Source organism: Diadema setosum, chromosome 4, assembly GCF_964275005.1.
Source record: "Diadema setosum chromosome 4, eeDiaSeto1, whole genome shotgun sequence".
Taxonomy (NCBI): Eukaryota; Metazoa; Echinodermata; class Echinoidea; order Diadematoida; family Diadematidae; genus Diadema; species Diadema setosum.
This window is the reverse complement of record NC_092688.1, coordinates 26,610,434-26,622,028: the sequence shown is the minus strand read 5'-3', so window position 1 is coordinate 26,622,028 and position 11,595 is coordinate 26,610,434. Positions and strand designations below refer to the sequence as shown.

The following is an 11,595-nucleotide window of genomic DNA, read 5'->3' as shown; positions in this document are numbered from 1 at the left end:
TGTGTCCCTGGTGCCAGAGTAGGATTTGCATTATTTGCTTTTCCATTATCATTTTAGAATGGAAAGCGATTGACAAATTTTGTCTTTAAGTAGTGCATAGATTTCGGGTATCGAGAAATGTCTATGTAATTTTCAGCCCGCAACAAAAACATTCATAAAATCTACGATTCGGCTACTTGAGTACTGTGCATAGGCCGTTAAGTGTGTAACGTCACAGTATATACCTTGTGGAGAAATTCGTGTTCTTTGATAAGCGCGGAAAAAAGCCTCTTTGTGATATTTCAACATTTTGGCATTACACGTTGTTGCAGGTCCAAATTTTGTACTTCTCCTTAACGTCCTATCAGGACTTCGCACACAAGCACACAAACACAATCAAACGCACATACACACTCGCGTGAACTTATACTCGTCATACGCACATCATTGTTCATCAGTAAATCTCGCAAATGAATTCAAATTTTTGCTACATTTTTTTTTATTCCATTAAATCTATCAGCTAATTCATTACCTTTGTTTTACTACACCTATATAGCCAAATGTTCACACAAAATATTACCATTACTCATTATAGCATGTCTCGCGTTGTGTTCATGATTATAGCTGTCATATTGTGTACATGTCCCACATATTCTATGAATATATTCTATTTCTTACACTTTGCACTGATAAACTAAGGGGTTCTGTTTCTCTAAAATTCACTTTGATATACAATGTAGGAATTCTGTGAAGTGTAAGTGTATCATAACCCGGCATACATAACTTGGGTTGCGGCTAACGCCCCCAAACCGCTTAGCACGCAAGCAGCACCCACGATTGCGACCGTGCTCCCTACGGCGTGCACTATGCTCCCCATACAGAGTGAAAGGAAGAACTGCGCAACGAACACCATGCTCTGCACGAGCGACACGTCCGTTCCGAGGCCCCGGATGGGCTGCTTCTGTTGTCTGTTGCTATCTTCAACGTCGAGTTCGTCTTCGTTGTGTGTGGCGCTGCTCGTCTTGTAGAACTGCAACGATACGGGACAGCATAAAAAATGGTGAAAGAAATGTTTAATGCATACAGGCCTCTTTCAACAGGACGGAGACTACTGAGCAACCAAACACTATAGGTATGATCCCACAGCAGTCCTCAACTCCTCCTTATCCATATAGAAATGTTGTCTCTGCGGAAACGCTGTAGAGACCATTGAACACGTACCGAGGGACTAAAATCATTTCTAGTCTCACTTCAGTTCTTCAGGGATCTGTCACAGTGAGCACAGTTTGTAACTGATTTCTCATGGATCTTATCTTTGTTATTTCATTGATGCCTCTATCGGCTCACACTGTTTTGAACCAGTTCTATTCATTGGGAGATCATTGGGGAATCATGGGAGATCTTGGACATCATTTAATGCTTACTGAAAGAGATATCTTCAATTGTTTCATACACTCAATAATCTCTCCGCAGTCTTATCTCGGTTGAACACCCACACGCACACACACAAAAAAACTCTTTTCCTTTTTGTCATTTGACATTTGTTTGATCTTGCATTAAACTCATTATCAATTATCGTTACAATTTTCATTATCACTGTTGTTCTTTTTTATCCCCCTCATCATGGACACGATGACTATGCAGTTCTCTTTCCCTCAGTCGTTGACGAAGGTAGTTCGCATGGACAACTGCACGGAATATGTCGTGTATATCCACTTTTGATCGAATCATTCCAATAAAATGAATGAATAAGTGAGTGAGTGAATGAATGAGTGAATGAATGAATAAATAAATAGATGAATTAATGAATGGATGGATGAATGAAGTTGGAAGAGAGCTCACCGTGTCTGTTGAGTGGTAATTGGCCAGGAGGATGAAAGGGAGTGTAAAGAGCGTCGAGTACTCGATACCCGCCGTAGCGGAGAAGAGGAACGCTGCCCACGGGGTGCGGATGGCGGCCAGGAGGGCCATGCTTACGCAATAGATGACCTGGTTGCCCACGTACACCGTCTTGGCGCCTGGGAGAATGATGGGAGACAGAACAGTCGATTTGGCGTGTGAGATATTAAGGCAATATTAAGATGCTGAGAAGAGAGAAAAAAGGGGATAGAAATTGGTATCAAGAGTGAAAGAGACAGAGAATGGAAATAAGGTGGAAAGGCAGAACGAAATTTAGAGGAGGGAATAAGAGAAATTGGAAATATCAAGATGAAAGGTCTAGAGAAAGAAAGGAGAGAGAGATTAAAAAGATAAAGAAACAGGGGAAAGGTCAGAGAAATGTCAGAAAATGAATGGAGGGTATGGACAAGAGGAGAGTATAAAACAGATCAGATTGGACGTAATATTATGTGGTGCAAGACAAGGGAAGGAAAATGGATGAAGGCGATTGAAAACTTATGTTCGTTCCTTCCATAGACAGCCAAGTTAGGTATTGTGCTGCCATAAATATTCATCATGTACCACCATGAAATTATTTATGTGAAAAGAACAGAAAGATTAGGGAATCAGGATAATCAATGAAAATTCTGGGATAATGATGATAATTAGGATCGTCAAGAATAGAGTGCTCATACATGCATACAGAAGAGGCTACCCTTGATGCTGAGAGGCTACCCTGGATGTTAAGGGGCTCCCCGGGAAGACTGCTATTGGCTGTTGACGGATTATACATAGTACTTTTGTCATTTATTCAGAAATGCAGCTTTCTGCGCATACAAAGTGTATGTGCAAGTATAGCACATTATAAACAGTTCATGCTTACGGGGTTCTCGTTCAGATACCGGTATATGATATACAACATTCCGTTTGCTTGGTAATGGATATCGACTTTGCCCGTTATCCAATCAGCGGTGATTTTTACTGATTTACTTTTCCTCTTGTATTATGCTTTGTGCCATCCTTGAGTCAGGATTGCAGGAAATAATTGGGATAACGAATCAATCTCGCTTTCAAAGAACACTTAAAAACAGACACACAAGCAAATGAACGACCAAACGAAGAAGACATTTTCTTCCACAATTTTTGTTGTTGTCGTTTTCTCAGAGTCTACGTCGCAGAGCCCAGGTTGCGCTTGATGCCAGGATCCTTGCTGTGTCATCCGGGAGGCTCGCCGAGAAATCAAATCAACGACGTGGAATCGTTTTGCCCATTACTGCCGCATGCAAGCCGGGCTATCAGGCTAAAAGGGAACGTTTTATGCAATATGCGCACAGGGGGTGCCCAAATTGCGTCTCGGCTCACATTGGAAAAAGTTCTACTATATACGATGGAGAAGGTTCTTAACTGCATGCATGTATATCCTAGCCGAGTACAGCCGCTTGCAAATAATTCCCCTTTCCATTTCCATACAAACGGCACACAACATTAAAGTTCATCGAGTGACTTCTGAAAGCGTCTTACTGAAGTCTTACATATTCAGATTAGAATTTTCTATCTCCTTCTGCTATTTTCTTTTTAAGGGGACACTTTTTCCTTCAACATAAGTTTGGTACACGAAGTATTATCAACAAAAGGGGCTCAATACAAAGAACATTTTCTGGACAAAACTCGCACCTCATTCCCCTGCAGAAGTAGGTGTGACTTTTTTAAAAAAAAAATAGATACAACGAAGGGGAAAAGGAGGACGACGTCATGACCGCTATGAACAAATCACATAGAGTTAGAATCACATTGTGCTGAATGGAGACTTCGTCGCCACGGAAGTAAGAATCTAATGAAGTGAATATCAAAGGAAACTATAAATGTTGTGGAGGTTCGGTATTGGGCATTGAAATTTCAGTCAATACTGATTTTGAACGCTTGACAGTTCAGCGTCTGCACTTCAAAACGACGACATCTGTTTGTAAAGACCAAAAATGGAGGAAGAATTTCACAAGGCAAAGTGATTATATGAAGTCGGTTTATTTGGTGGCGTCATCAGAAGCGTCACCAAAACTCAGTGATTGAATGTCCAAATAAAGAAAGAAATCTCTTTGTAGCTGATTTATCTTTCCACATGGATGAAACATGGTACAGCTGCTGACTAATTCGTGTTTAATCCGCAATATTCCTGCATGTAGGATCGTGATGACGGGCTAAATTCAATCAAGGAAGGGATGAATAAATTTCCATAGATAACTAGGAAGCTAACTGAACCATGTGAATATAATGAATGAATGGATAGATGAATGAATGAATGAATGAATGAATGAATGCAAATAAATAAATGTATGTGTGTAGAGTGTCCTACGTATGTATGTGTGTATGTATGAATGAACGAATGAATGAATAAATGAATAAATGAAAAAAAAAAGCATTAACCCACAAATTTTAAAAAGTAAATAGATAACAGTTGTAACTTGATACGTGCATATGAATAAGAGTCAAGCGCAACTTTTATCAGTCCGCCATTGCGCAGCAACCGATTTTAATTCTTTCTTTATTTTTGTTTCACGAGGGACAACATTTCCACATGAACATCAGGAATATTCCAAAGAGAAATCGGGGAAAATATGTGCTTATTACATGCAACACAATAGGCTGATATAACACCCAAATCAGGGAGACTTTTGCTTTCTACTGTGAAGAACATGAAGAGAAATGTCGCTTTTCAATGAATCTCCGGCAGAATCGAGAAGACTTCAATGAAAATTCGGTGAATGGGCCTCACAAAGGCAGGGTTCTAGACTGGTATAGCCAGTGGATATATTTTGTCGGGACAGCTGCATTCCTCCAGTATCACAGAGTCGTCGCAGGAAGGTTAACACTTTTTTTTCATCATCAGTAGATGTGAAGTTATTGCCCCTCGAAGATTTAGCTCAAAGTTCGGACATTGATATTGATTTTATTTTCAATTCATATGTTTTAAGTGACAGCTAGGGAAGAAAAAAAAGAGAGACCTACGACATTAAGACCCCTCCGCAGGACTAGGCAATGAGAACAAAATAATAATGAGAACAAAAATAAAAATGATTAGGGTACAACAGCTGCCGACAAGGAGGATCGAATGAGGAACCTCGTGTTTGAGAGTCCATGTTCTTATCCACTGGACCACAACAGCTTGGTAATATCAATGAATGAGACTCATGACATAATTCAATACCACGATGAGACAAATTAGCCTTATGCTTTTCTTCTGAACTGTTAGATATAATACACAAAGTACAGGATGTCTTCATTTCTCTGGAGGTGTACACATTAAGACTATAGTGAAGAGGAACACTGAAGACTATGTAAATTTTAGTATCAACCAGACATTGAATTATGAAAGCCACATCCAATTATCATCGTTAGATTTTCTGAAAATGTAAAATATTCGATATTCAAAAGTTCTGCTCTGATACGAGTTGCTCCTCTTATCGCACACACGAGCATCTCTGGTGTCATCCCAACATCTTAATACAAAAACAAAACAAATTGCACTTTGTTTCTTTCTCCTTGACTGGTTTCGATCATAACAGATGGAAATACTGCCAGAAGTTGCAAGATGTTGCACTTAACCATCAAGGGTGATGGACTTTATCAAATATGCAATTCGACGGAATGTTGAGTCATATTATCATGAAACGATGACCACGAAGTGATATACCTTTTATCGCAGTCCATATTGCACCATTTATATCTAACGAACACAGTCCCGTCACAACTTGACATTTCGTAAAGATGGTATCCTTTTCTACATGTACGTGTTGTTGACCGCACTGAGGCCACATTCTTATTTTGTGTGAGAAGTACGTGGGTCATCCATTGTAAGTTCAGCGCCCTGAAAGGGGTCCGTACGTAAGCAAGTAACTAGATTTTAAAAAAGGAAAATGATTACATTTTTGTTTCCTTTTTCTACAAGAGAATGCAGGCAAGTCAACAAAACAGTTTTAAACGACTACGCGTCCAATCAAATATCTAAATACGAAAATAATCAATAGATGAATACATTTTCAACCAATCTATACACAATTAGTCATAAGTAATTACACTAATAATTGGATAGATAAATGAATTAATATAAAGATGAATAATCGAATTGATAAGGATATGAATAGGTGGATTCAAAATAAACAAATGAATACAATACATGTGAATTAATACAGATCTAACCCAGACTCAGAACCACGGTTAAAGTCTTACATTGTTTAAGGCCTTCGCCAAAATTCATTAATGAGAACAGAATATGTCACGTTAGTCTGTTTTAAACAAAGTATGATCTCGCATGATGTATAATAGTGCATGATGTACTATACTTATTTACGAACTGCGCGTCTTTCGAACAATGTGTTTTCGACAATACTGGTTGGTCCGTCATTTCAAGTCATAACCAAAATAATGAACGTTCACAAAGCGCTGTGCACGAAGACAGGGAAATATATTGAATACCTCTCGCTGAAGTAGCAGATGTACTTACTTTCATTAAAAGAACACAATACACACTAAATCACGTTACGTATGTATATAGCCTCATCAATTACTGACAGACCGTCGAACAGAATGTTGTTTTCTTTCCTTTATGTGTATATATAATATATTTATTATCTTCTTTTTTAGTCTGCTTTCAAATATTCTCACTGTGTACAACAGTCAGAGGCTGTCCATAGTTTGAGGGTACAAACGGGGGAAGGCTCTATATCACCAATTTGACACTAAGGTGCTTTAGACGTTCGGAGTAAAAAAAAAAAAAAAAAAACTGTTCAGCGCATGCGCAAAATTGCTCTACAAATTTGATCTCGCGTTGTCTGAGTTTGCACGGTCGGTTCTGGGCCATGTTTGCCTCCGCTCAAATTCACACCGCAGAGAGCCCTTTGATGCAATGATCCTACGGGGGCGCCATTTTACTTTATACTGTATATAGGCTGCGTGCTTGCGTAATCTAAAGCTACTTTGCAAACGGCGTAGCAGGTAGTAGAGAGGAGATCAGTCAACGTAACCGTCGTCTTAGCGTTAGCGTCGCAGATCTAGAGCTCGCTAATGACGAACGAAGACGGACAGACAAGGCGTGGGTCCTTGGCCGTGAAAAACGTTAGCCGTTGTAGGTGAGTATACTACAGTACTAGGAGGATTCTGAATTTACAATTTTCATGTGCTGTTGGATGGGAAGCCAGTGGTGATCCGGAAGGATCGTGGTGATGTGCTGTCATCTAAGAAATCCCGCTATTTTCTCCTATTTCTATGAACGCGTTTGATAGTCAATATCAAGATCGAAGGAAGATTTTTTTTTATTGTTGTTGTTTCATTTATTTTTTTTTTCAGGACGGAAAAATACAATGATATAACCTTTGCTGAAGAAAGTGAGCCAATATCCCCTAAATGACAAGAAAGCAGAGGCCAAAAAAGTTACGTAACAACCACCCCACCCCCCTCATCCCCTCTTCTTAAGGGTATCTTCATCAAGACTATATATAGGAATAGGAGGAATAGGAAATGGTGTCTTACTCCTAGTTACCATGATTGGAGAAAGAGTTTCCACTCGTCCTTAATCGACTCCATTATGGGTAAATTACCAATAATGCAACGAGAAAACGAATGGGGAAGGGGGGGGGGGGGTGTGAATGGAAGAGAGACAGCACCACCACGCACAGTGACAAAGTTCCACCTTCCAAAACTCCCGTTATACGGGCGACGCGACTCGGGCATCTTTCATCTTATCCGACCTCGTTGCCTTCGCCCACTCTCTAAAGTCTCCTTTTATGAGAAATCAACCGTAATCACCTCTTTATTGCTCTCCACGCTGGTGTTTATGCGCGAAAGAAGAGCTGGGGCAGATAAAACACTGACACCAAGGATGTTCTTTCGATTGTAATTTGAAAGGGTATATCGTGACGCGATTGCTGAACGCAAAATGCCAGGATCTCAGCTAGGCTCACTTCATTTCATTTACTGTACTTCTATATATGACACAGAGTTTGAGTTGCAAACTCCGGGTGGAAAAGGGTGCAAGTCAGACTCGCCAGGTCTATGAAAGTCTCGACTATCACCCTCAATCTCTATCCGTCTATTCCCCCTCCATCTCTCTACCCAATACCTCTTTTAACTTTCATATTCATTTCTTATTCTTAATATCTGTTGCCCTCCCTGAACACACATAATAAATGACTTTCAGTTCTCTCACCTCTTCTCCTTTATGACCTTCTCTTTCTTTCTTTCTTTCTTTCTCTCTCTTTCACAATTTTCTCTTTTAACATCTAAAAACTGTGTAATTTCGTCTCTTCTTTCTCAAATCTTGTTACTCCCTCATGTCACTGTTTTCTTACAACGCCTCTGCCCTATTTTCTGGTATATCACATTACACGCAGACACATTTCCTCTGAAGGCCTATAATTTTCGTTTCTTTCATCTCCAACTCTTTCTTCTCTCTGTAGATATTTATCATTCGTTCTACTCTCCTATTTTCTCTTTTTTTTAAACTTATTATCACTTGCCTTTCCATTTTTTCACTTCTCATCCTTTTTATTACACTATCATGCCCTTCTCTCCCTCTCACTGTTCTTCTCTATCACAAACATCAATTACGTACTTTATTTTCTTCATCTCAGCTTTTTTTCCATCTCTCTCTCTCTCTTCTTCCCAATTCATTTCCACTCTTTCCTTGCGTTTCCTCGTTTCTAAATAATGTCGATTGAAAAACTGATTAAGGAGAAACCACTCATGTGAGAGGCAATCACAACCTCCCCCAGCACCATCATTACCCTCGCAGCACCAATACGCACCATCATTATCCTCACAGCACCATCATTATCCTCACAGTACCGATACGCACCATCATTACCCTCACAGCACTAATACGCACCATCATTACCCTCACAGTACCAATACGCACCATCATTACCCTCACAGCTGCACCAATACGCACCATCATTATCCTCACAGCACCATCATTGCCCTCACAGTACCAATACGCATTACCCTCACAGCACCAGTACACACCATCGGTGAATCACCACTGGTGTTGCGTGATATACATGTGGGCGCATTACCATGACATCGTGTACGTCAACAGCACGGCATCGCCGCGCATCAACACCATCACTGCTATTATTACCACCGCATACCATTATTCCACACAACACTGGATTTTGCCACGACTTTCTGAAATCTACGTCATGGCGCCATGATGAGTTCAAACTTCACAAGTCATAACATTCAACTCTAATAGTCATCATAACGACATAGTGGAAACACACAGTTCTATTCGCTTATCTCTCCCTCCCTCATTTCCTCTATTTGATCTTCCGCTGCATGCCTCTTGATCTTACCGCACAGAACACTGGGTCTTTTTTATCTTCGCTTTTCTTCTCTCTCTCTCTCTCTGTTTCTCTTTCACTCTTAAAGATTGTATCAGCCTATCCTATCAAGCATATATCATTTAATGTTTTTTCCTCTCAACTGCGTTTCTCCATTTCATTCTTGCTTTGTCCCTCTACTCCAATCAATTCTTTAATCCCAGTCTCCAGAAAAAAAATTGTGTAGTCTTTTTTTTTCCTCTGAAGTCTCTGTTTTTCTCTCCTCTTCTCTCTCTATCACTCTTTTTAATGTCGTTTTTACTGTCAGCTCTTTTTTCTTTTTTTCTGTCTCTCTCTGTCTTTTTCTCTTTCTTTCCGTCTTTCTCATTTTCTCTTCCCAAATCCCCCCCCAAAAAAATATAAAGGTTGAGGAGAAATTAAACCGCACTATATGTCTAATAAGCACCAGTCAGCCATCAGTTAGCCATCACAGCACCAATAAATACCACTAGTGAAGAATCACCGGCACCAGAATTGCACCAACAATATTAATATCAGTGCACCTGGAGTGTAAAGAGGTGTCATCAGCACCGCACCACCACTGCTATAACTAAAGTAACACGCTTTACTGTACCGTGCACGACTTCCAGATGACCTATACAACAAGCAGATATTAGCTCAAATTTCACTTGAAACATGAAACTCAGATAGGTCACCACTCAAAAGTGGTATTGCTCATTCCTTTGTCTCTCCCTCTCTCACACTCACTCTTTCTCCTCCTCTCCATCTTCATCTTCCTCTTTAGATCTTTCTATCTCTCTTTATTAATTCTCTATCCGCCTACCTCTACATCTATTCTATCTTATATAAATATATATATATTTCTCCCTGTATATTTGTCTATCTTTCTATCTATCTATCTATCTATCTATCTATCTATCTATCTATCTGTCTATCTATCTATCTATCTTTCTATTTATCTATTCATCTATCTATATTACTATCTGTAGTTTCCCTCTCCCCTCCCCTCTCTTTCTCTCATTTTCTCATTGTGCACATTTTTTTTTCTCTCGGAGAATCGTCCGTGCAGGATAAATCGTCTCGCACCTAGAGGGGATACCAAGCCGAGATTCAGACCCTTCTAAATTTCGATTGACTTCCATGAAAATCAGCCCTCTCTCCCAATTTGCCTCTCGTCCAGCCTATCTGGATCATCCGTCCACCTTCATTACCCATCGCCCGCCTCTCCCCCCTCCATTCCACTAGACATGACTCAACTCAACATCGCACTTGACTGCAATTTCCACCGAATAAGTTCGTTTCCACCTCGTCCGAGTCTCTCTCCGCGCGTCTTCGCCGCGGCCGCCAATTTGCGTCCCATATTGATCAGGACGGCGATCGATAATCAGAACAGGTGTTTTATGGACGCAGTCTCAATTAGGAAGAGCGATGGAGGGAGATAGAATGATAGAAAAGGAGAATGAGAACGAAAGATGGAGAGAGAAGAAAAAGGAAGAGAAAGTAAGAAAGAGAGGCGTCTCCCGTGAAATGTAATCATTGATCTGTAGGGTCTTTACCATGAAGTATTTACTCATGTACATGACCAATTGACGGTATCCAAAGAGTCAACATAACCTGCGATCCCTCTGTTGCGTTGCATTTAAATCAGTGAGCCCAAGGGAGTTTATTAACATCTCTGTTTGTTACATGGAAGTCTCCCTCCCTCCTTTCGAAAAAATAGTCGTCAAATGTCATAATCTACCTAAGATAACCTAAGTTTGAGTTTCCAGCTAGTATGCCTATGGAATAAAATATATATATATATATATATATAAAACTTGTTCTGTAGCTTTAATTCGTAGGGCTATAAGAAAATACAAGTAAAACATGTCTACAAGAGGAGATAAGCAAAGATAAATACTTCCCGAACAGAGAAAAAAAAATGGTTCTGAAAAAAGAAGAAATAAACGTCCCGTTTGGAATCATACTATTGCATTTCGATTCCACCCTAGCTAATGTGGTTTCATCACAGATCTTTACCAGTAACAACGTGAGTAATGGCTACGAGCACAAGAGAAAAGATCTAAAACGTATTCCGAAGATAATCTGACGGAGGGTAGACATGTTGGAGTTTACGGGTTCCCGAATTTTTCACATTGGTTCCCCCTACTCCCGCGCTTGTCTAAACGTACATATCGGCGTCAAGCAGGCGTCTTCGAATTTTAGCGCGCTTTAGATCTGCGACGCGAACGCTCGACGCAGCCTCCCGGGTTAGACAATGGAAACGGCTGTCTAGCGCATGTGCAGAGCACCATTGTTACTATCGATTTTTTATTTTTTTTTTGGCCTAATCAGCGTCGTCTTAGCGTTGGCGTCGCAGATCTAAGGTGGCTATAGTGAAATTTACTATACGGTTGCAATAACTGAA

The 11,595-nt window shown here is 40.1% G+C and overlaps 1 protein-coding gene across 1 annotated transcript in view; it reads right to left on the bottom strand.

Moving 5' to 3' along the window:
- Positions 1 to 742: 742 nt before the first annotated feature.
- The window catches only part of LOC140227059 (membrane-associated transporter protein-like), a 42,229-nt gene continuing 31,376 nt past the window's right edge, over positions 743 to 11,595 (bottom strand). Inside the window, exons 3-4 of the mRNA XM_072307492.1 lie at positions 1,822 to 1,997; positions 743 to 1,009 (exon numbers count right to left, since the gene is read on the bottom strand). Of these exons, the coding sequence (XP_072163593.1) occupies positions 743 to 1,009; positions 1,822 to 1,997 (443 nt within the window). The remainder of the gene's footprint in view (positions 1,010 to 1,821; positions 1,998 to 11,595) is intronic.